The sequence below is a fragment of the Cucurbita pepo genome, chromosome LG02 (assembly GCF_002806865.2).
Source record: "Cucurbita pepo subsp. pepo cultivar mu-cu-16 chromosome LG02, ASM280686v2, whole genome shotgun sequence".
Lineage (NCBI taxonomy): Eukaryota > Viridiplantae > Streptophyta > Magnoliopsida > Cucurbitales > Cucurbitaceae > Cucurbita > Cucurbita pepo.
The window spans coordinates 12,136,893-12,161,414 of NC_036639.1; the positions used below are offsets into that span (position 1 = coordinate 12,136,893).

A 24,522-nucleotide genomic window follows, 5' to 3' on the forward strand; every position below is an offset into this window, starting at 1 on the left:
AAAAAATTAATGAAAAAAAGTAGTGGAATCTTTATATATAATGTCATTAGAAATGGAACACTGAGTGTATTACACTAGTAATAATATTGATATGTCTAATGGACTCAACTTTTTTTACACCCATTTGAATCTCGACTTCGACGTTGATCTCGATAATTATATTTTTATAGCGATATGATGTCTACTTTAAATATAAATGTTCGTGATTTCGTTTTTGAAATTACCCAAAAGATCTTATACGAATGAAATATTATTCGTAATTTATATATAACGATAGCATTTTATTTGTTAAATAATTAGTATAAGATTTTATAAATGATGTTTTTTTTTTATTAAAAAAAAAAAGTAATCAATTTAAAAAAGGAAAGCAAATTTAAAAGTACAATTATTATGTCCTATATGACTTTTAATATTGAAATCTCCTTTATTCCCATAGCAAAAAGATATCTATTTTTAAAAAATAAAAAATAAAAAAGTTGAAGCATTTTCTTTTTGGTGATTTGTCCACATTCTCCCTAACTTGTAATGATTGTCTCAAAGACAATTTTCAAACCTCCCCAAAACACCCTTCATAAATTCCCTACCTTTCTCAACTTTCAAGGCTAAAAATGTAATAGACTAAAATACAACATTTGGGAGGAAAAAAAAATTAAAAAAAGAGCCAAATAAATATTCTAATTTTTCAATTTACACAATTAATCATTTATTGAGTTCTAAAATAAATAAAATAAAAAGTTTAATACAAATATTAAATAAACTTTATAATTTAGTTTTCAAAATTTAAAAACCTTGAAATAATTAAAAGTATGTTACGGGTTCATTCGATCGATTTAAAATTTGAGGAACGTTAACGAAATTCATTAAATTTACCATCAAAATTGGAAAAATGATGAAGAAATCAGTTAGATCACATGAAAAAAAAAAACTATACAAAAAAAAAAAGGGAGATTTTTTACAGTCAAAGAGTTGTTTGTTTGGCGAAGAAGGTAGGATTATCGTCTCCGGCCATAATAACGAGAATGGTCGGCTCCGAGTCCCGGGCACCGTTGGGCAGCTTTTCTTGTTCGTCGGGGGCAGGAGAGGCGGCGGCGGCGGGGGAGTGAGAATCGGAAGGGGAATGCAAGTAGGAGCAAGAGAGGACGAGCAATGCAATGGCAATGAGACCCAAAACGATGGCTAAGCCTGTGAAGAGATATGGGATGGGAGAGTGCCAGTTTCCAAATCCGGTGTCGATGGCGGCGGTGGCGGCGGCGGCGCCGGTGGAGTTTCTTGGAGGTGGAGTTGAAGCTGAAGGTCTCATTTGTTTTTTGTTTTGTGATTTTGGATATAATGTTTTTCTAAACAATTTGGAATTTGGTTGGCAACTTAAATATTGTGTTGGGTTGTTTTCGATTTTACCCTTTTACCCTTTCACCCTTGCCAAAATATCTATAAAACGTGTTTGTTAGGGAGAAGTTTTCACACCCTTATAAAAAATGCTTCGTTTTCCTATTCAACTGATGAGAGATCTCACAATCCACCTCTTTCGAGACCCAACATCCTCGTTGGCACTTGTTCCTCTCTTCAATCAACGTGGGATCTCACAATTTGGATTGTGATATCTCAAGAATGAGTGCAAGTGAAGCTCTGAAGGGGGTGGATAGTGAGATCCCACATTGGTTGGAGAGGAAAACGAAGCATTTTTTATAAGAGCGTGGAAACATCTTCTTAGCAAATACGTTTTAAAAACTTTAAGAGGAAACTCGAGCCATCAAAAATTTTGAACACTCGGTTCACATTTTTTTAGTAGTTGAAGCGTGAAGGGTAGTTTTGGAATTAAATATAAATACGAAAAAAATCATGAATTGTCGATGAAGCTACAGAAAAGAAGGGAAAAAAAGGGAAAGCAAAAGATGAGAGCTACGCCGATTGCTCAAGGCTTATCTTTACTTTATTAAATGAGGGCCCACTTAAAATTTAATTTAATTAATTAGAAATGATAATCCAAATTTAAATTTATTTTCCTTATTTAATGAAGATTAAACGCAACAAGCAAACTCCCCTTTCCCCTTTAATCAAGGGTTTTTATTAAAAAAAAAAGTCCAAAAAAAAAAGATTCTTTTTTCTTTTGAGAAAAATAAATTTAAAAAATAAAAAATAAATCTTTCACGTGAATTTCTCTTTTTACTTTAATAATAAATTTTAATAACATGCATAAAGCTACAATAATTTAGAAATAAAGTGAAACATATTTATTTTTTTTAAAAATATTAATTTAAAAAATAAAAAAATGAATATTTTGGAGTTATATATAATTATGAAAGCATAGGATTAGATTAATTTGGAGTTTAGTAAGAAATTAGTTAATGGAGAATATGGTAATAAAAAGAAATTATTTATTTATATTAAAGTTGGGGCAAAGTGGGAAATGTGTCAGCTTGCATAAATAAATTAAAAAAAAAGGGATAAGAAAATTGTTGGTTGGCCAACATTATAATAATAATAATATAATAATAATATAATATTTTATTTTATTTGATGATAGGATATTATCCAAAAGGGCCATTGGTATTTGGAATTTGCTAGAGAAATGGTTTTGGTATAATTTTGCAAATTTATATATTTTTTTTTGGAAAATAACTTGTCAACTAAAAGTTCAACATCATCATCTTATTTTGGAAAAAATTCAATAATTTTGATTTCATTATATGTATAAAAATCAAGGACGAGACCGTTCTTCTCGAACCAACTAAACAACTCGTTTTTAACCTTTGATTTCTAGCTCTCCCAAGGCTGGAGAAGCTCTCACCAAAATTCGTCTATCGAAGCTAAATAATGGTCTAATCGAATAAATTAGATCATATTCTACTCGGGATTAGATCAAATAAGCTCAAATCTGATAGGTTGGACCAAAAATCCATCAAAGTCCAAACTCACGAGATATATCAACAACTTATGGTAAAACCACTTCTCAAGAGCCATGTTGTAGTTGATTTGTTTCTCATTAGCTCTGAATTTTGATTCTCGTCCCTATAATTTGGTTAAATTTCACGAACCATAAAATGACTAGTTAATTGTGGAATATGGTAACGTACGTGGGTTACAATATAACCTTTAACTCCTATGTTAAAAACTAGTTTAAATATGACAAACAAATATTTAAATTATAATTAAATAGTGCAATGAATGAAATCCGCTTATTAGTCATCTTTCGACTAGTTTCATAAATTTAACTGAGTTCATTTAATGTAACTTAAAATACATTTAATGCATCTCTTTCTTGAAGCTCAACTTTGCACAACATATAAGGGAAGTCTTTAACGTCTTTTAGAATTTTCTTTGACGATCTCACCATAGCTTGAATATAAGTGTACAAGGTTTGTTGTAGGTTCTTGACTCTCGTCCTTGTAATTGGACCTTAAGGTATGGAAATTCCTTGATCGTGGTTCATATCACTACTTCCAATAAAACCACCACAGCTAAATGGTGGTGAAAGTTCTCTATTTATAATCATTTAAAAAATCAAATAGAATACAAATGAAATAAAGAGAACAATAAATGTATACACGATGATATTAGTCTATGATCAAGAGTCAAATATGATAAATATGGTAAACCGTAACGAAAGGCTAAATATCTTCGATAGTGACGTACTTCGCGGCTCGATCACGAACTTATATGGGATATTTACAGCCATTGGCATTGGCATTAGTGGGAAGAAATAATAAATAGTAATGGGTTATGTTTGATTGTTTTAATAATGTGGCAAAGTAGTCAAAATCAAAGTGCATTTCCACATCATTTCCCCTCTACATAGCTTTCAATAATGATGCTAAATCCAAGTTGATATCTTTTCTTTTGCTCATTGATAAACTTATATCATATCATTACCACATTGATTACAACATCTTATTAGCCCATCGATTATAGCATCTTCTTGTTTTAGCTCATTGATCTATAAAACGGTTTTGATAGGAGGGTATCATGTTTTACGTGTTATAATGATTTTGTTTGGTTGTAAATTTGGTTTATAACGACGTTTAAAATGGTCAACTTTCGCGGTTGTTGATATCTGGTTTAACATTATTGTTGACATTTTTTAAAAGTTGAAGGACTTGACAAACACCGAAATCCCGAGGATTAATATTATTATTTAACCAAATTTTTAAAAAAATTGAAGTTAAAAAAAGAAATTATTAAATTTTCAATGATGATAGTCAATTGAGTAAATGGAATTTGAAAAAAACATAACATGATATAGTGAAGTACAAGGAAGAAAGCATTATTTTGTCGGTAGGTTTTATGGATCATTTTTTCTTTGCACTAAAGGAAATGAGGGGTTGACAAATCTACTACACACATTTTTATTTTAATTATTTTTAACAATAAAAAAAATCCGGTCGGTCAATGGGTTGACATTTTTTTAGTTGGAAACCCGAAAAATAGGGTTACAATTCGACCCTACCATACCCTACTTTTAAAATTATTATAAAAATTAAGAATATTTGGCGTTTGTAATCCATTCTAGTGATGGTGTGTGACTAATGAATATTTGATATTTGAGACTTACGAGATTTTAGTTATTAATATAACATGTATCGTGACTTTTTTTTTTTTTTTTTGGTAAAATAGTTAAAAAAACAATCCGACAATACAATCCAATCCAACCCAACTCGAAAATAGAAGGTGGGGTCGTAAATTCTATTGGTATTGTTCGGGTCATCAACCCAACCAACCCAAAATTTTGGGTTAGTTCAAAAGATCTTCCGGTCTAACTCAACTCAACCCGTGTACACCCGTAAATTCGATAACTAAGATAATACTTCCAACATGTTATATCGATCATGAGCGGAGTAATACTTTGTTATAATCGAAATTATTTGTATTATAGCATTATAATGGTATGTTTAAATACTTTGTTATGCTCATATTTAAGTCATTAAGTAAAGAATAATGGTCTCTATGTTATTCTGTTTATAGAAGAAAGAGCTTTCATGTCGTAAAACATGTACCATTGAATTGGACCTTATTCTTAAAGTGATATTAAATTACATATGACAAAAAGATGAATGACTATGTTCAATGTACCTATTCAACTCGAATACAACCAAATTAAGTTATTCTACGAACAAAAATCCAACTGACATGCTACGTATTTGTATATTATAAAGTTCGTTAAAGATATAAATAATAATACGTTACCCTTAAATTATATATAGGACAGGTTAGAATTATGCTTTTAAAATTTTAATTTTACTAGTAAATCTCGACCTAATAAATTAACCTAATGTTTTGATTTTCAAAATTTTTTCACCCACCAAAAGAAGTACATAATATTATTAGATTACAGCTCAAGTCCACTGTTAGGGATCTGTTAAGGAGAAATTTTCACACCCATCTAAGGAATGGTTTGTTTATCTCTCCAACAATGTGGGATCTCACAATCCACCCGCTGGGAACGTCTACAATGGTACACTGTCTGAGAAATTTTCACACCCATCTAAGGAATGCTTTGTTTATCTCTCCAACAACGTGAGATCTCACAATCCACCCCCTTAAGAACGTCTACAATGTTACACTGTCTGGAGTTTGGCTGATATCATTTGTAGCAGTAAAAACTCACAATTAGCAAATATTGTCCACTTTAACCTGTTACATATAGTCATCAGTCTCACAGTTTTAAAACGCATCTCCAACCGATATAAGATCAGAGTAAAAGCAGCAAGAATATTCCAAAGAACATGACCGTCTATTTTCTATTTTATCATCATTGTAACTCTTTTTGCATTTCCAAACCGCCGCATCCACATCTTCCACTACCAATATTTTATTTTCTCTTTTTTACTCTTGTAATTATTATATGATGAAAAAAAAAAAACTAAAATATAATTTTAATCTAAACCAAATATTAAAATTTGAATTTTTAGAAATTATTTAAAATTTAAATAAAATTTAAGGACGGAGACAGAGAAGACTCCATCATGTTCATCGATCGGTAAATTAGAGATAAATCGATCAAATAATTCATTACTTAAAAGTTAAAAGCAAGTTTAAAATTAAGATGAAAAGCAGAGGAACACAAGAAAGATGAAGGATGAAACTAATAATTTGAGGTGTTCATACTTTCATTGAAACGTCGTCGGATTCAACAACACTCATTTAATTGATTTACATATTCGGGACAAAATTCCAAGACAAAAACAAAGTCATAGTTAATTAAGCATGTAATTAATGGAAATTTCAAGCAGCTGAGTGATTCTGTTTGTCATCTTGTTGGATTGCCGTGCAACTGCACCGCCGTGGGACGTTGCCGAGAGCGGCGGCTGCAGGCATAGCCAAGAACGTGGGTGTGTTGTTTCCGGCCATGATGACCAAAATCTTTGGCTCCATTACGAGCTCCATGGCGGCGGAGCCGGTGACTGGTGGGTCCTTCTGGCTGCCGGGTGAAGAGTGGCCGGTGAAGAAGCGTTTACGGAAGGAGCATGCGAGGATGATGAGAGCTACGGCGATGAGAAGCATGGTGAGAAATAGGCCGCCGAAGAGGTAGGGAATTGGGGAGTTCCATAGGTGGAGGTTGGCGGCGGTGGGTGGTGGTGCAGCGGTGGCTAGGCGCCTCATTTGGTTCTTTCTGGGGTGTGTGAAAATTGGCCTAATGGGATGTGGAATTTATAAGTGATTTTTTGTAAAGGGCTTTTTTGTGATTTTCAAGGTTATGTGAGTTTACTAAAATGCCCTCCTTCAGTGGGAAGGTGGATTCTTTTCGTGCTGCTACTAATGCCCTCCTTGGGTATTTCCTTTTTTTTCATTAATTTTTTATATATTAAATTATAGGTTTTAATGGCTTACCCACCGTCAACTTTAGCCCATGGCCATTTCACTGTCTTATCTGGGATCTAACAATCCACCTCTTTACCGGTTAGTGTCCTCGCTTTGGCACATCGCCCAGCCTCATGGTCTTTTTCCTCTATAACTAATGTGGGATCTAACAATCTAACAATCCACCCCTTGGGAGCCACCGTTCACTGGCACATCGCCCAACCTCATGATCTTTTTCCTCTCCAACGAAGGTTGGATCTAACCATCCACCCTCATTGGAAGCCAGCGTCCTCGTTGGCACACTGCTCAGCCTCAAGGTCTTTTCCCTCTCCAACCAATGTGGAATTTAACAATCTACTCCTGGGAGCCAGCATCCTCGCTGGCACATCGCTCGATGTATGGCTCTAATACCATCGGTAACAGCCTAAGCCCACCGCTAGTATAAATTGTCCGCTTTGGCCTGTGACATACAAATATCAACCTCATGGTTTCAAAATGCATCTACTAGAGAGATGTTTTCACATCCTTATAACGTATGTTTTCTTTCCCTCTCTAAGGACGTGAAATCTAATACTTTTAGACTCGAGTAGATTTTATTTAATTAACCCAAATTTCATGTCATCCAATTTTACCACAAACCAACTTCACAAAAGTTAAAGGATTTTATAAGAAAACCACAAAACATTCGTTCATTAATTCGTTGGTTCGTTCATTCGTTTAACAATCTTGATCCAATCAGTATGAAACGATCCCTCCATGTCAATCCTTTCATAAGTGTGAGCACCAAAGTAGTCAAGTTGAGCTTGAACCAAGCTCGTAGCCACTCTCTCCCTTCGATAGCTATCGAAATAAGCAAGGCTAGCAGACATCCCCGGCGTGCTAACGCCACAGTTAATCGCTACGCAAACCACTCGCCGCAAAGCCGATTGTCGCTGCATCATCTCCTTAGCAAACTCCGGATCCACCAAAAGGTTCACAAGATCTGGGTTTCTATCATACGCCTTCCTCACTCTCTCCAAGAACACGCCCTGAACAACGCACCCAGCTTTCCAAATCCGCGCAATCTCCCCTGGCTTCAAGCTCCACCCTTTCTCGGCACTCTTAGCCGGAATCAAGTTCATCCCCTGAGCGTAGTTACAGATCTTCGATGCATAAAGAGCTTGTTTGACATCGTTGATCAGCTTCTCCTTGTTTACCTCTCCCCCGAATTCAGCTGATTGGTAAACTTTTGCAGCTTCCACCCTTTCCCCTTTCAACCCACATAGATATCTTGCATCAAGAGAAGCAGCAATGGTCGGCGCTGAAACAGAGAGCTCTGCCGCTTGCTGCACAAACCACCTCCCGTTGTCCTTCAAGCTTGTCTTGTCCAAAACCTTGTCGACCAAATACCCTTTTCCCTTGTCATCCTTAACCTCAAAAATATGCGCAGTGATTTCAATTAAATAGCTTCGAAGCTCCCCTCTGTTCCATTCAGAGAAAACTTCATGAATTTCCTCATTCGACAACTTTCCAGCTGATTTCAGTACATCGGACGCCTCAGTAATCAGCTGCATATCACCATACTCAACCGCGTTATGAACCATCTTAACGAAATGCCCCGACCCTCCTTCCCCGACATATGTCACGCAGGGGCCGCTATCAGAAACTTGCGCTGCTACATTAAGAAGAATGTCCTCGATGTTCTTGTAAGCATCGATTGAGCCTCCAGGCATCAATGAGGGGCCATTCCGGGCACCCTCTTCGCCGCCTGACACGCCCATTCCAAGGTAAAGAAGACCCAATTCAGCCATGGCCTTTTGCCTTCTCTCGGTGGTCTCATACCACTCATTACCGCCATCGATTATGCAATCCCCTGTTTCCATGAAGGGTGAGAGGGTGTTTATGGTGTCATCAACGGGTGCCCCTGCCTTCACAAGGATCAACACAACGCGGGGCTTTTGAATGGAATTGATAAAGGATTTGGGATCGTGGAAGCCGTAGACGGGGAGGTTTCCTTCCGCTTTGGCTCGTTGAACGGTGTCATCGACCTTGGAAGCGGTTCGATTGTATACGGAAACAGGGAAGCCTTTTTCTGCTATATTGAGAGCCATGTTTTTGCCCATTACGGCCAGACCAGCAACGCCTATTCGTGTAGAAGTAGCCGCCATTTTCTTGCCTGTGTCGTGTTTTTTTTTTTCTGAACATGGAGCTTAGTTGTGCTCTTTTTATAATGAAACTGTAGCTGCAACTTCTGTCTAGATATGAAAATATTATTACACTAGAAAAAAATAAAAATTTAAGAATAAAATATAAAATTGGGATGAAAGTTTTCATCTTCACTGATATTAGCAATATATAAAATTATGTTCTTTTATCTCTAATTTATTATTTATTAGTTTTATTTTGATTTCATAAATTATGTTAAGTTAAATTATAAAATTAATTCTATAATTCTAAATTATCGATTTTCTTAAAATTTAAAGCTTAGAGAATTTAATTAAATTTTATTTAGTTAATATTATTTCAATAACTTGAATTAATAAAAATAAAATAATTTCCAACCATTAATTAGGTAAAATTAAGTTTAATTGGTTAAAAGTATTTGCACATATTATTTATATAAAACTACAAGAGTATTCTAGTTTAATATTAAACACAGTTATTTGATTCTCAAGCATCTTATTTTTGTACGCATTTTATTATTTGATTCTCAAGCATCTTATTTTTTTACGCATTCTATTTTTGTACATTTTATTCTTAACTATCTTAAACAAACATTCTAATCAAAAGATGTTGGAATATTATGAGTTGGCGGGCCATTTTGGTAAGTTACGTCATATCTCACGAAAAACTGTTGACGTGGTAAAATCAAAACCATTGATTAGTGTAACATTTTAAACTTTTTGAACTGTGATTAAGTTGGAATGAAGATGAAAGTTAATAAAATGAGTATTGTGATCCATGTGACCTTTTAACCTTTTTAACTTTTTGAACTGTGATTAGTGTGACCTTTTATTCTTCAAATTTCTAATAAAATGGGATAAATCTATCCTAGTCTAATTTATATCATTATTTTAGGGCTATACGTTTAATTGTTGAACGAGAGAGAGGGAGATAGACGATGTTATTATGTAATTTGTACCATATTTTACCTTTGTTATGGGTGATTTTAGACGTTGAGATCATACTTAAATGTATAATGAACCATTGGGAGGCCAAACAAATATTCATACGTAATCTCGGGCAAGGTTGAGCCCAAATAAAGAGCCTATTGAGCCAAAAGGCTTGAAAGCACCCGAGGGACTACACCATAGAACCTCTCCCGAGACTTCCTCTTTAGAGCCCTCGAACAACTTTTCCTTAATCAAGACTTGATTCCTCTCTCTGGAGCTCTCGAACATAGTACACCATTTGTTCAACACTTGAGTCACTTTGAGTACACCTTCGAGGATCACAACTTTTTTGTTTGACACTCGAGAATTCTATTGACATGACTAAGTTAAGATAAGAACATGACTCTGATACTATGTTAGAAACCACAACCTCTATAATGATATCATGATATTGTCTACTTTCAGCATGAGCTCTCGAGGGGCGACAGAGCAGCTACAAGCTCATCTATAACCCAAAATTGCACATCTGCACGAACTCCATTTCAGTGTCCACATATTTAGTCCAAAAACCTTTGTACTGGTTCATGGCAATGTCCAGCCACGGTTTCATGTTACCATTGTAATGGATGACTGCAGCATTGTTGATAGCATCCATGCTTATACTAGGATTGTAACCAAGCCCAAGCACATGCCAAGATCTGTCCAGTGGCTTTGTTTTTGAGTAGAAGGTGATTAGACCAGGTGGAAGAGTTCCCCCCGCTCCATAACGACCCGTCCTCGTTCTAATATCAAAAGTTCACGGGAAAATTTAGTAAGTTCTCCAACTAAATCAAAAGGAAAAAGCTAATATTATTTCCCGACATAGATAAGTGTAACAATACAAGCCCACTACTAGCATATACTGTCTGCTTTGATCTATTACATATTGTTGTCAGCGTCACATTTTTAAAACGCGCCTACTAAGGAGAGGTTTCCACACCCTTGTAAGGAGTGCTTTGTTCCCCTCTCCAACCAATGTGGGATCTCACAATCCACCTCTTTTGGGGAGCTAGCGTCCTCGCTAACACACCGCCCAGTGTCTGACTCTAATACCATTTGTAACAGTCCAAGCCCATCGCTAGCTTGTCCGCTTTGGCTTGTTACATATCGTTGTCAGCATCATGGTTTTAAAACGCATCTACTAGGGAAAAGTTTCCACACCCTTACAAGGAATGTTTCGTTTCCCTCTCCAATCGATATGGGATCTCACAATATGGGATCTCACAATCCACCCCCTTTGGGGACCAGCGTCCTCGCTGGCACACCACCCGGAATCTGCCTCTGATACCATTCGCAACAGTCCAATCTCACCGTTAGCAGATATTGTCCGCTTTGGCTCGGTACGCATCGCCATCAACCTCATAGTTATAAAACGCGTCTACTAAGGAGAGTTTCCACACCCTTATAAGGAATTTTTTGCTCCCCTCTCCAACTGATGTGGTATCTCACAATTCACCCCTTGGGGGCCCAACATCCTCGCTGGCACACCGCCCGATGTTTGACTCTAATACTATTTGCAACCGACCAAACCCATCCCTAGCAGATATTGTCCTCATTGGGTTTTCCCTTTTGAGTTTTCCCTCAAGGTTTTAAAACGCGTATGTTAAGGAGAAGTTTCCACACCCTTATTACGAATGCTTTGTTCCCCTCCCCAACTGACGTGCGATCTCACAATCCACCCCCTTAGGGTCCAGCGTCTTCACTGGCACACCACCCAGTGTCTAGCTCTAATACCATTGATAACAGTCCAATCCCATCGCTAGCAGATATTGTCCACTTTGGCCCGTTACGTATTACCATTAGCCTCACGGTTCTCAAACACGTCTACTAAGGTGAGGTTTCCACAATCTTATAAGGAATGCTTCGTTCCCCTCTCCAACCGATGTGGTATCTCAACGATAAACAAGCAAGCAATGAGGAATCTCATGGTTTAAATGGCAGCTAAAATTTTTTGTTCTAGAACAGATACTAACCAAGTTCTGCCAATAATTGTACTCTTCCGTGCATTTCTCACTTCTCCAAGCATCAAGATCAAGAACATTCATCCCAAAAGACCAAGCACATGCCTTGGGGTTCAACTTCTCCTTAATTAAAGGGTGTGAGAAGTTCAAATAATGACCCAACCGATGAAAGGAACCAAAGCAAACCTCAACAGCACCATTCACCCTCCCCTCCAAATCAATCTTCCACAATCCTGTTATGTCCTTTTGAACAACCACATCATCTTCCAAGAACACAATTTTCTTCAACTTAGGAAACATGTCAGCCAAATAAAACCGAACATGATTCAGCACAAACGTGTCCTTCGGCTTGTCTCCTCGATTCTCGGAGGAAGGCAAGTCCTGTTGCTTTAACAATGGCACATATGATGAGTTCAAGAACCTAAAATCTCCCACAGCCTTTATTTCAATATGAGCTCCTCTTTCCATAGGCCTCATCTTAAACCAAACCTTCATTGCTGCAAGATTCATCCTGTCAGTAACAATATGAAAAACATGTTTCCATGGTTCTTCGGCGTTCTTCACCACGGATCTTACAACGACAGATACCGCAATGATATTATCCGAGAAAATTGCATAATGGTATAGACTTGGATTATCAAACTCGGCCTTCGGTTCATCGTCTGTATACTTCTCCGGGTGCGAAATCTTCTCCTCCACAAGCCTCATTGACAAGCAATGCAAGCTTTTTGGTATTGATCTTGCAGCAATTGAGCTTGCAAATGCACCATTCTTCTTTGCTTTGATAAGCAACTCATTAACTGCAAAAATGGTGTCTTTTAACTTCTGGATTTTCAACTGATTATCGTAATTCTCCTTTGACTCCACAAGCATCATCCTTGCAGTCTTCACCTTATCCTTAACCTCCTTCTCAAATTGTCTCAACACATCTTCATCCACCGGACTGGTCGAATCGAACAAAGCCCCACGGTAACTCGGTTTCGTCTGAATATCTGATAAATTTTGAGCTAAATCATCAAACATTTTCAATTGCTTAGACATCTCTAGCTTGAGCTTCCTTGCATATGCAGCATAAGCATTAACAAGGGTGATGTGATCACTCGCTTGCTTATATATCAAATCTAATCGAATTTTGAATGGATTAGAACTCAGAGTCAGAAATGTTCGTCGGAGATATGCATTTCCAGTAGTAGGAAGGGCCTGCTAAGAACATTAGTTCGATCGAGATATTACGAATTGGGTCACATAAGCAATCAAATTTATGAAATGGGTTTGCACTAAATCCAGTTCAACACATTCCCAAGTTGATTTCCACTCGATTAAAGCAAAAAAAACAAGCAAATTAGACAAGAAAAAGAAAAGGGGTGGATGGAATTACAGAATCGTGGTGTGGCGTGGAGGGATTCCTGGAGAAGATGACTGAAACTGTGGCAATGAAAAGAAGCGAAAACAGAGCGGAAATGAAGATCCGGTGAGAGAAGAAGCTCCGGAGGTTGAACCCGCCGGAATTTGACGCTCCTCGGCCTCCCCGGATGGGAACTGGCATTGTTGTAGCAGCTCAAGTGTTTGAATCTGTTAGTGAACGAAGCATAAACAGAAAAAGGAAAACGAGATCTGAAATTGTTGTTTCCCCCAGAGAATTGGAAGTAGCCGGTCGTGTTTGGGCCTGTTTTGTTTCTTTTATTACTCATTTTACTCATGTTTGGGCCTCTCACTACCGCATGAGCTAAGATTGAAAGCTAATACAAAGTGGGTTTAAGCCTGATGTGTCCGACAGCTTCTCTGCAAGGAACCACTTGGAGGAGATGTCGTTCAAGGATTATGAAGCATCTGACGAAGTTCAGATGCTTCCTTCTTAAGCTGAGCATTGTCGTGTAGAGCTCGATCATGACATTCATTGGCTTGGTTCAACTTACATATTAGGTGGTGGTTTTGATTCCGGAGCCAAAGGGCCTGAGACCACAGCTCATCCAAGTGCTTTTGCTTGCGCATTCGTGAACGGCGTGCGGATTCTCTGTTAGATATCATCCTCCTCTGTTTTCTCTCATTGATGAGGCTTAGTTGTTGGACTTCTGCCTCATTGGACGTTGAGTTAGTGCTTAACGACAGTGGATTCATACAAAACTGATTGAGATGCATCATGTTTGTGGTTATGGTGTTGTGGGACATGTTGAATTGTGAAGAATATAGAGAAGGGGTGGATGAATGAAGGTAATGGTGGCTTGAACTTTCACTAGGCTGCATGGCAGAGCTTTTTGAAACCTTGCAGGCAGGAAGGCAGGCAGGCTCTTGGAAGTTCAAGAGGAACTTGGGGAGGTTGCTAACAGAGGGTTCATATATATAGGACTGCATAGAGAGAGAGAGAGCTAAAACAAGCAAAATTAGGCCATTGTGGCCAAAAACTGAGGCTGGTGGGTGCATCAAAGTCACATTATGGCAACCCCATCAGAGGAAAGGGGACAAAAATGGAGCTCTTAACCACTCAACTGAGTCAGAGGAAAGGGGACAAAAATGGAGCTCTTAACCACTCAACTGAGTGGGGGAGGAGATATCTTGTTTTAGTGGTGAGAATGGCTTATAGCTCGATCCAATCCAACCCATAAACACTTTTAATCAGCTGGAGAAATGAGTCGGGTGGATCAGATAAAAAAGAAATGTTCACCCGCAAATAAACCAAGATTGTCAGATTTTCAAAAATTTAATCCAATTTTTATGGTTTGGATTGAGTAGTCTAAAAGATACGAATGTATTGTTAAAAAAACTTGAAAAAAAAACTATTGGTACGTGTGTACGGACAAAGTGTACATTTTACTCAATTATAGAAACAATAAATTTAAGCATGTCCGACTTAGAACAATGTTAGATTGGATGATCCCTTAAAAATTTCGCAAACTTTTCGGAAATCTCATTCAAAGATTAGTCTAATTTCAAAACATATATATATTTCGATATCAATACGAAGAGTGAATCAATATTTTATTACATCCTAAAAGAATGACAAAACATAACTAAAAAAAGTGAATAAAGTGCGATAAGAATTTTATAAAACTTATTTCAAAAGGGTGAAAAAATGGGTATGTACCACAAGTTGAGATAAGAGTCGTGAGACCGTGAGTGTAGTTTACGGAGCAAGTGTAGAATTTGAGAACCAAAGAAAATAGTTAATTAGATCAACAACAGAGGAACCAATTTTTGTCAATCAGTTACCAACATAATTACGTTCAGTCGAGTAATCAAAGACTATTGTTAACTTATTCCGTTTTTTAAATTAAAGAAACGAAACAAGTATGATCATAATCATGGTGATGTATAATGGTTGTGATTTATATGCACCCTTTTGCATAGACATTCCTTTGCTACTTGTTCTTTGTCCTACTCTTCTTCTTATCTTCTTATATTTTGCCTACCAACATCTCTCTCTCTTTCAACTGTTTTATGCCCCTCTTTTCATTTGCTTCATCATTAATGGAAGAACCAACAATTAGTGCATAAGGAGCTATGTAGATCAGCTCAAATATTTCATATTGATTCCCAAGATTTTAACATTCGAAGTTACAAGAGTTTGTGTGTGATTGCTCAAAATAGAGGTGTTAAGAGCTTCGTTTTCCACTACATGCTCTGAAGTAGATCATCTTGATACTTGATTGAATCACCTTGGTCTTCATCTTGACATTTGACATTGAACGAACGAACGAACATCGAACTCGATATTAGATGTTCAAGAAACTTTCTACTAGATATACAGTTTTTGCATACCATTCATTAAACCTGCACAGACATCTACACCCCATCAATTGATTGCCTAAACTTAATAAACTCTTCTCCTAAGAACAAACAATTCACTCCATGGCACGAAAGAAGACCGAAAGAATGCTCGGTAGGGAACGAGCAAAATCGACACTCAATGTAATGGATCCAAAACAGCAGTTAGAAGTAAAAGAACTGTTATTATATTGAGTACTGAACAGTCTTTTTTCCAGTTTCCAGAGAGGAGAAGCGGTGAAAGAAGAAAGAAAAACAAATGAGTGAGATCAAAACTAGCATAGCAATCAAGTTTACGGCAACTGCTTCCTTTTCCTCCATTCATCAATCCATGTAAGTATCATATGGTTAGCCTAGCAGCACACTACTTCCTCATTCTCAGTCAGTTCTCATCTCATCTTTATATCAAAGGTCGACGAAACTCGAAGGCCGTTTCAACCAAGGACGTTACGAAGTTCTATACAGCCACCAAAATTTGGCCATTCTCCCTGTTAATAAGTTCTTTAGTGCTTCAGGATACAGATTGAAATGACCCTATTCTTAACCAATGAGGCTGTTTTTAGTTCAGTAAAGTTTCTAATCTTGAAGTGTAGACAAGAAAACTGCAGTAATTATGATTAAAAGGGGCAGTACTAGAAATATATGCTTTGAGCTCAAAACACCTACATCAATTCTTCTCGTGGTCTCCATGTCGGATCCAGTGGCAGCAGAAATACCCGCATCAGAGACATCACCCTGAGATTTTCCAAAGATTTGGAAGTCTATTATGCTAAGCAGAAATGAACAAGATGGTCTCCACATCCAATAAGTCAACGAATATTACCTCACGACCAGCAGCAGAGAACATCGTCTCGTCTACCTCGATTTCTCTTGCACAAGTAGTAGTGGTAGCAGTAGCAGTAGAAAAATCTTGCTTGGATGCAGTTCCTTTAGTTTCAACGGCGTTACTGTGATCTGTAACGACCGAATCCTGATTTGCTTGCTGCAACTTTGTGGTCAACAATTTGTTTTCCATTGCTAAAAAAGAAAGCTGCAAAAAAAGAACGGTATAGTATGTTGGAAAGCCAGATGGAATTGTCTGGAAGCTCAAAAGAGACCAGTTTATACTAGGATGTAAAGTTAGCACACGGCTATTTTGATCTTCTTCTTCTTTAACCGTCTAAGCCCACCGCTAGTAGATATTGTCCGCTTTAGTCCACTACGTATCGCCGTCAGTCTCACGGTTTTAAAACGCATCTGTTAGAAGAGGATTCCACATCCTTATGAGGAATGTTTCGTTCCCCTCTCGTGAGATCTCACAAGATTGTCCTTCCGTGTTTGGACAAGATCAATATAGAAGTGGATCGTCCGTTTTAACCCAATTCATTGCCCCACGAACACAGTTTTTTTGAAAAATCAAATAAAGTAAAAACTCTAGTCATTAAAACAAAAACAACATTAAGAAGGGCATACTCAAGTACTTAGACGACATCAAGGTGAAATCTGAGTTCTACCTGCTTATGAAGACGATCTCTCTCAATAGCCAATTGCATAGCCAGATTTGTTATAACTTTAGTGCGCACATCAATGTCTTTTGCTGAAGCCTTCTTCCTATACTCTGCCTGCTGTAAAGATGTCTCCAAGCAACCAAGCTTACCACGAACAAGCCTCAGTTCCTCATTAAGTTCTGCATAAGATTCAGACAATAGGATGCAGTTTTCCTCTGCATGATCCGCTCTACTGTCCGCTTTCACAGCCTTCAATTTCAAATCCCTGATCAAATTTTCCATATCGTTTATTGTAGCATAGAGCATGCTTTGCTTCTCATGACTAGCTTCAGCAGAAGCCACAGCCTGCTGAAGTTGCAATTCTGATTCCCTTAACTGTCTTTTAAGTGCTTCAATTTCCTCAGATTCCTTGATCTGTTTCTCGTGTAGCTTCTCCTTCAAGGTGGCAGTCTCAAAATTGGCAACAATCAATTTTTCTTCAGCTTCTCTCAATTTGGAATTCAAGTCATTAGCTTGAGAATGTAAAGTGCTCTTCAGCTCGGCATTGATGTTCTTGTAATTAAGCAGTTCACAATCTTTAGCTTTCAGTTGTTCCATGAAGCCTTCAAATTTTGATTTCAACTCAGCCTCCCTCTGCATTGAACCATTTACATTTAACTGTAGAAGCTGAAGCCGACCAAGTAATTCTTTCGACATACCTACGAGGACCTCTGATAAATTTTCTGCCTCAAAACCCCTCCCACAAATATCTTCTAATTCTTCCTCCAAAGCATAAACATCTTGTTGTGAAGAATGTAGCCTCAGTTGCAATTCATCATCGATTTGACTTGTTTCAATAAGCTTCTTTTCAAGATCCATCTCTCTAGCCAGCGATTTCTCCAGCATCCTTAGAATGTGTATCTGATGTTCAGCTGTTCGCATGTCTATTACAGGGTTCCTCTCCACCAAATGATTATTGTCTGGTGAGTCTGTGCCCCTACCGTCATTTCCTGTCGATATTCACATGTTAATTGCATAGATTTAGGTAAGCTGAGAATATCCTCAAAATTTTTGGTGCAGTACGGAAATCAATGTTTCTTTTTTTCTTTTTGCAGGGGATGGGGGGACATCACAAAAAGTTGTATTAGCATGGTGGTTTAGTTGTGATGATATATTCGAACAGGTTGTATACTTACCATTATAATAATAACGCAAGTTCTTCTGTAACTTTGCTGACTGAATTCTAATATCAGAGATCAGTTCATGTGATTGTTTTAAGGATTCTTCAGAATCTTGCAACTTTTCTTCCAGGTACATGGAAGTTTCTTTGGAGGTTTTACAGAACGATATCAGTTCGGGAGCATGGAAAATATCAGTTTGGATCCTAGCCAAGAAACCATCCACTTCGTCCACCTCTGAATCTAAAAATCCAGCTAGGAGATCAATTTCCGATGCTCTTTCGATAGAATCATCAAACATATGTTCATTCTCAGACGCCAAAGCTTCAAATTCACTTTCCCTTGTAGCAATATGCATCATGAGAACACTTAAGTTAACTAGCTTTTCTGATGCACGTGCCAAACCCAATTCCAACCTGGTTATTACTTCACTGCCACTTGCTGCATCTCCACTAGCCCGTGAATTACTGTCATGTTCATCTGCCCCCAGAGCACTAACGTTATCACAAATGACAGATGTGCTTGCTTCAGATGCAGCATCAGTATCCATTTAAGAGTCCTGCTGTCCTGTAGTTCGCAACCTGGATAGCCAACAGTATTAAAAAGAAGACCCAAGAGCAACAAAATTGTGCCTGTGTACGAGTATTGAATGTAAGACCAGTAAAACAACTTGCACAAAAGATTCAAATGTAAAAAGTAATGCCACTCTCTCCAATATTGAATAAAGTGAACAAACCAAATGGAGGACTGAAATCACTTAAAAGATCAATGTAGTCGAAGGTAGATCATCATTCACTCACCCATTTGGGCGTATCAACCTTTCAATAAATACCTCCCCTAAATTAAACAAGACAGGGAGGTGATCCGCTGGAGTTAACCTACGAAGTGTTTGGTTATCTATTCCAAGAAATTTAAAATTAAACTAAAAGTAACTAACCATATCCTCAATGATAAAGCAGACCGAGAATGCCAACTACTACACATCTGTTATATGATGCAGTCACATATATTGATAGTGCAATACTTACAAACAAGTTTTTTTAGACTTTTTTTTCTGTCCTCCGGTCAAAATGGAGAAAAAACTTCTGTGTAAGAACTACTCACAACAGAACAAACTATCAGGGAACCAATAAAGAAATTCAATGAAAATTTTCTCTCTGTCTAACAAGCTACAAGCCTACAACATAATGTTCGAGAAATAATTATGTTTGGCGGTACAGATGACTGTGCGAAGGAGAAATATTATTTTGTACACAATTGATAAGAAAACTGAGATTGAAATTGTTTGGGTGCTGTAACATACTGCCTCCAAATTGAATTCAAATAGTAATCATGGTCTGCATTACGATCATGATTCATAATGTTAACCCCAGGTAAAGAATGGGTACTATAGGAGAGATAGAAAGGGTAATGGAGTCTTCGAAAGTTGGTTAGAATGTGTGGTGGGTATATGGACATGGAGCTATCTTTTCTTTGGTAGGATTCTTTTGGGTTAGGTACTAGAGTATGGGAAAGTGTCCATTGTCACAACCATACTAAGAAGATAGTAGGTTGTGATCCCACGTGCAGACAAGACAAGGTAGTAACACAAAAGTGGCGCCTAAACAGCCACATGAGAGCCAAAACAAGATAAGTGTCATAATGCGATCGAGGAAGACAGTGCATCATCCAACGCACCATATGAAGTGTGCATTGAAGCCAAGCTAAGACATAAGCAAGACAAAGGCAACCATGTCGACGTCGGAGACAGGCTCAATAAGGGTCGAGTAGGGCCTTGAGCCTTTACCTTGAAAGTCGGGGTTCTAATATGAGTTTTGTCATGCGACTTTGGAGTTGAGTCCATCTATAGAAATACGAATGCGAGCTAAATTTGGTGTTAATCAGACACCTGACACGCGATCCACAAGGCTATATAATCATTTGCCAAAATCATGCATACTCCTACCAGTCTAAATATGCCTCAAAATGTACTATGTCAGCTCTCCACCACCCCTAAGCCCTTTTGCCTAAGCGAGCTACCATGTGACACATACGTATGTTATAGATGGACGAACATTACAAGACGAATATCTTGGGCCTCCTCCTTTGAAATAGATATTTGGCACAGTGTGCCCCAACTTTCAAATATTTTGTTTCATCGCAAAACAGAGTGCATATTATAAATTATTTTAGTCCTTGCTATCACTTATTTAACAAGATATTGAATTCAGTTTGAAATTCAACACCTAACCTATAAAATGTGGCTTTAAATACTTCATATGTAGGCATCTGTTCGTCAGACAAATAAGCATAAAGTCATGACTTCCCTTTTTCATATCTTTATTGTTTACTCTCATTTGTTAAAGTGTTGGTTCAAGCATCTTTCTCTATTCAAAACACAGTGGGTGAGTTAAAGGATAATGCTCTTCAACTTATTGTTGATCCTCTTTTGCTTAGAAAACTGAAGTTACTTTGTTTAAGCATGTCCAAAGCATTCAAATCCAAAGCACTCAAACTTACCAAGGGTTTTCCCCAACTAAAGAATAAAGATAGAAGTAAGCTATTCAATGTAAAGACTTCACACCCTACCAAATGAGCCCAGATATCAAGCTTTCGCCTGATGCAGTTAATACCAACTCTAAACAATTCTTCCTATCAAGCCAAGGATTGGAGTTGGGCACAAAGACTAGGAAAACTTTATTGAAATTAACAAAAGAATCTTCCCCCCCCAAAAGCAAGGATGATAATATTTACAAGTTAGAAGTTACGAGGTGAAATGTGTCGCTCCCTACCTGAAAAACCTTGGATTCTGTCCACTCCTGTAGATGCTCGTCTAGTAAGAATGTCCACAACCACGAGGAAAAGGATTGAAGAACAGGCATAATCTTGCCGAGTACCTCTTAAAAGAAAATTATCCTACAACTGAAAACAATTCCCAACCCATGACATTTAATCCCAAAACCCTGTTTCCACAAGTTCTTCTCTAAATAAACGTGATTATAATCCTTCTCCAAATCATTTTTAAATATAACTCCTTCCCTACTAGAAGCCCTCTAATCCATGTCTCCCTAAACAAAGGGTTAGTTATTTTCACAGTTCTTTCCTGTTCGCTTGAGGATGGAAGAACATTTCAACCCAAAACTAAATATAATTCACTCTAACCTTGTTCTTTTCAATGATTGGGTGTGCGGATAAGTGCATTTGCTTAAAAAATAAGATACCCTTCCCAAAACTACCCTAGAAATGAATAGTGTGAACATTAGTTCCAATAACATTTCCTATATTAGTAAGGACGTTCAAGTTCGACTATAAATGACGACCCATAACATTAATCTGCACAGAAAAATCACAAAAAGACCCAAAAGAAACTATCAAATGCTCATATAGAATCCTCAATGAACAAACATTGAAACCCGACCAGTATCATCCAAATTTAGATTTGTCGTGCAAATTCTCGCCAAAACCCACATATGATCATCAAATCTCTAACGACCCAGATCATAATTTCCCGCAAAAAATCTCTTCGATAAAGCCCAGGCAATCAGAAACCATAACCCCATGAGCATGTAAAGAAAGCAGGGGAGACAACAAGCACACATCGTAACATTTCAGTCACTTTCTCGATAGAACTAACGAGAAAAATTCGAAAGCAGTAAAAGATAAGACGCAAGAAACTTGAAGATGAATGGGAAGAAAGAACGAAAGGATAAAAAAAACGCAAATTAACAGGCAAATACCTCTGTGAAACCCCGAGATTTTCAATGGTAAGAAGAATTGTGTTAAGGGACCAGAGGGATTTAACAGGAGATGAAGGGGAAACAAATCACAACTTAAAAACGAATTTTTAATGAAAAATATTATTAGAATGACAGGTCATTCCGACGTGGCATTTCGGGAAGGACTTTCTTCTCACAGCCTATTAGATTGCGACACGTGGGTTTTGGTTGTCGGCTCGGTTGGGGGGTTGCGGAAATGAAAATTTTATATTAATAAAATGAAGTAAAAGAAAGAATCGAGATTAAAGTGAAATTAAGGGCTAAATTTATAATTAAATTTAAAATATTGATAAGAAGATTATTAGAAATTTGGTTAAATTATAAGTTTTTTTCGCAAAAATCTCGTAGCAGTTCTTTGTTCTGACGAGGCGACGGCGAGTGATTTCAATTCCCGGGAAGGTTTTGCGGCCTGAGGTACCGTATTTTGTAAGCGTCACCGTTGTGATCTTATTTCATGGCCGAGAAAGAGGAGCAACAATTGCCGAACAGTGATGAGCTCGCCGAGTCGCTCAACGAATTCTTCACCAGTGTATCCGAAATGATCAAATCGGATCTTCTTGTAAGCTTCCAAAGCCCTAATTCTCTTAGTTTCCGTCTTGCTATATCGTTAATTTTCCTTTTGTGGGTCTCTGTGCTTCATTGATTCTGCTCTCTGGCGATATTGGTTGTTCACTGTGTTGAATTATTTCATTGAATTGGTTCTTATAACTATTTGGTTGAGCGTTTTCATCGAATAATATTGACGTCTGGGAAATTAATCGACCATGTTTGAGGTTCTGAGGTGCCTTTTGACTGTTGTTGGATTTGGAGTTAAGTAGTTGAAAGTGGTAGGAATCACGACCCTCCAGAATGGTATGATATTGTCCACTTTGAGCAGAAGCTCTCATTGCTTTACTTTAAGTTTCCCCAAAAGGCCTATACCAATGGAGACGTATTCCTTACCTATGATCATCCCCTAAATTAGCCAATGTGGGACTCGCTCCCAACAATCCTCCTATCGAACAAAGTATACCATAGAGCCTCCCCTAAGGTCTATGTAGTCCTCGAACAGCCTCCCCTTGAACGAGGCTCAACTCTTTTCTGTGGAGCCCTCAAACAAAATACACCCTTTGTTCGACACATGAGTCACTTTTGACTACACCTTCGAGGCTAGCAATTTCTTTGTTAGACTCTTAAGGATTCTATTGACATGGTTAAATTAAAGGCATGACTCTAATAGCATGTTAGGAATAACAACTCTCCACAATGGTATGATATTGTCCACTTTGACCATAAGCTTTCATGGTTTTGCTTTGGGCTTCCCCAAAGGCCTCATATCAATGAAGATGTATTACTTACTTATAAATCCGTGATCATTTCCTAAATTGGCCAATGTGGGACTCCCTCCCAACAATTCTCAACAACAATCCTGAACAGAAAGACGATTGACAAAACCATCAACCCATTTCCCCTGCTATCTATCTGACCTTGAATGACCTATTTCACTTTTTGACTATCTTCTTCTCCTCTAGAAATTTATTTCTAATGTTCTATCAAAATTTCATTTGATCTTTAACAATGATAAAACTTAAGGTTTGGTTTAGTCGATGAATCTAAGATGTGGGAATCAATTTTTGGTAGATTACTGATGGTGGGTATGTTATTTTATTACATAGGGATCAAGTAATCAGCTGGCACTTTTAGAGAAAATGAATCTCAGGGTGGCAGAAGAGTATAAAGGTCTTGGCAATGTGGCTTCTGGAATGAGGGTTTTTGTGGAGCAATTGAAGGCAAAGAGTGGTGGCTTTGATGAATACATTAACCAGATTGAGAAAATAGAAAATCAGGTGACTGAATTTGAAGCTGTAATTTCAATGCTTGATAAGCATATTTCCATGCTGGAATCTAAAGTGTTGTCCGTTTGTCAAAACTCGGCTACATGAATGAATTCCTTTGTTTGTGTTCAAAATTCAGAATGGTTCCTTTCAGAATATATTTGCTTCTATATTGCTCCTGGTGTTGAATCTTTTACAATATCTCATTCACTGGCAGTTGATGGTGCTAAAGAGTTGACATCTTTGTTTTCTTTTCCTGCTGAATCTATAGTGATTTTTGAATGGTTTGTGCTAATTGTATGTCGAAGAAATTTTGGTTTTGACTAATTTTGAATGTACGGGGGAATAGTTCTCTCTTAGAATGTGAGATCCCACGTCGGTTGGAGAGGGGAACGAAACATTCTTTACGAGGATGTGGAAACCTCTCCCTAATCGTGAGGCTGACGGTGATACGTAATGAGCTAAAACGGACAATATCTACTAGCGGTGAGCTTGGACTATTACAAATGGTATTAGAGCTGGTGTCAGCGAGGACGCTGAGCCCTCTATGGGGGGTGGATTGTGAGATCCCACATCGGTTGGAGAGGATAACAAAGCATTCCTTATAAGGATGTGGAAACTTTTCTCTAACAGGCACGTTTTAAAATCGTGAGGCTGACG

The 24,522-nt window shown here is 37.5% G+C and overlaps 6 protein-coding genes across 10 annotated transcripts; 1 reads left to right on the plus strand and 5 right to left on the minus strand.

Annotated features, from left to right (window-relative positions):
- Nucleotides 1-784: 784 nt before the first annotated feature.
- Nucleotides 785-1,350, minus strand: LOC111789013 (protein GLUTAMINE DUMPER 4-like). Its single transcript, XM_023669625.1, has one exon. It carries the CDS (start codon nt 1,298-1,300, stop codon nt 959-961), a length of 342 nt encoding a protein of 113 aa, XP_023525393.1. The 5' UTR covers nt 1,301-1,350; the 3' UTR covers nt 785-958.
- A 4,869-nt stretch (nt 1,351-6,219) lies between these two features.
- Nucleotides 6,220-6,597, minus strand: LOC111788487 (protein GLUTAMINE DUMPER 6-like). The gene has a single exon (XM_023668824.1). It carries the CDS (start codon nt 6,595-6,597, stop codon nt 6,220-6,222), a length of 378 nt encoding a protein of 125 aa, XP_023524592.1.
- A 783-nt stretch (nt 6,598-7,380) lies between these two features.
- LOC111787567 (6-phosphogluconate dehydrogenase, decarboxylating 1-like) lies at nt 7,381-9,079 on the minus strand. Its single transcript, XM_023667577.1, has one exon. The coding sequence runs from the start codon at nt 8,940-8,942 to the stop codon at nt 7,488-7,490; it is 1,455 nt and encodes a 484-aa protein (XP_023523345.1). The 5' UTR covers nt 8,943-9,079; the 3' UTR covers nt 7,381-7,487.
- A 907-nt stretch (nt 9,080-9,986) lies between these two features.
- On the minus strand, nt 9,987-13,698 carry LOC111787634 (probable galacturonosyltransferase 9). Its single transcript, XM_023667654.1, is given in 4 exon segments — nt 9,987-10,644; nt 10,646-10,669; nt 11,900-13,087; nt 13,266-13,698. Coding segments are annotated over 4 exon segments (1,632 nt in total). The 5' UTR covers nt 13,434-13,698; the 3' UTR covers nt 9,987-10,392.
- Nucleotides 13,699-15,368: 1,670 nt separating this feature from the next.
- On the minus strand, nt 15,369-22,092 carry LOC111788742 (WPP domain-interacting tail-anchored protein 1-like). Of its 5 annotated transcripts, none has more exons than XM_023669214.1 (6): nt 22,010-22,092; nt 18,312-18,874; nt 17,143-18,125; nt 16,473-16,679; nt 16,316-16,384; nt 15,369-15,655 (listed from the first exon to the last, which is right to left on the minus strand). In XM_023669214.1, exons 2-6 carry the CDS (start codon nt 18,841-18,843, stop codon nt 15,650-15,652), a joined length of 1,797 nt encoding a protein of 598 aa, XP_023524982.1. In that variant the 5' UTR covers nt 18,844-18,874; nt 22,010-22,092; the 3' UTR covers nt 15,369-15,649. The 5 variants fall into 5 exon arrangements, with proteins under 5 accessions (XP_023524982.1, XP_023524981.1, XP_023524977.1 ...); XM_023669213.1 differs by lacking the exon at nt 15,369-15,655 and adding an exon at nt 15,815-16,137; XM_023669209.1 differs by lacking the exon at nt 15,369-15,655 and having other exon boundaries at nt 15,815-16,384.
- A 248-nt stretch (nt 22,093-22,340) lies between these two features.
- Nucleotides 22,341-24,039, plus strand: LOC111788901 (biogenesis of lysosome-related organelles complex 1 subunit 2). Its single transcript, XM_023669473.1, has 2 exons — nt 22,341-22,607; nt 23,704-24,039. The coding sequence occupies exons 1-2, from the start codon at nt 22,503-22,505 to the stop codon at nt 23,968-23,970; spliced, it is 372 nt and encodes a 123-aa protein (XP_023525241.1). The 5' UTR covers nt 22,341-22,502; the 3' UTR covers nt 23,971-24,039.
- Nucleotides 24,040-24,522: the final 483 nt, after the last annotated feature.

Coding starts and splice junctions, on each gene's coding strand:
- LOC111789013 (XM_023669625.1), bottom strand. CDS start 1,300: ATGAGACCTTCAGCTTCAACTCCACCTCCAAGAAACTCCACCGGCGCC.
- LOC111788487 (XM_023668824.1), bottom strand. CDS start 6,597: ATGAGGCGCCTAGCCACCGCTGCACCACCACCCACCGCCGCCAACCTC.
- LOC111787567 (XM_023667577.1), bottom strand. CDS start 8,942: ATGGCGGCTACTTCTACACGAATAGGCGTTGCTGGTCTGGCCGTAATG.
- LOC111788742 (XM_023669209.1), bottom strand. CDS start 18,843: ATGGATACTGATGCTGCATCTGAAGCAAGCACATCTGTCATTTGTGAT. Junction 16,680..17,142: donor GAGATCGTCTTCATAAGCAG/GTAGAACTCAGA, acceptor CTTTTTTTGCAG/CTTTCTTTTTTAGCAATGGA. Junction 16,385..16,472: donor TCTCTGCTGCTGGTCGTGAG/GTAATATTCGTT, acceptor GGAAAATCTCAG/GGTGATGTCTCTGATGCGGG.
- LOC111788901 (XM_023669473.1), top strand. CDS start 22,503: ATGGCCGAGAAAGAGGAGCAACAATTGCCGAACAGTGATGAGCTCGCC. Junction 22,608..23,703: donor TGATCAAATCGGATCTTCTT/GTAAGCTTCCAA, acceptor TTTATTACATAG/GGATCAAGTAATCAGCTGGC.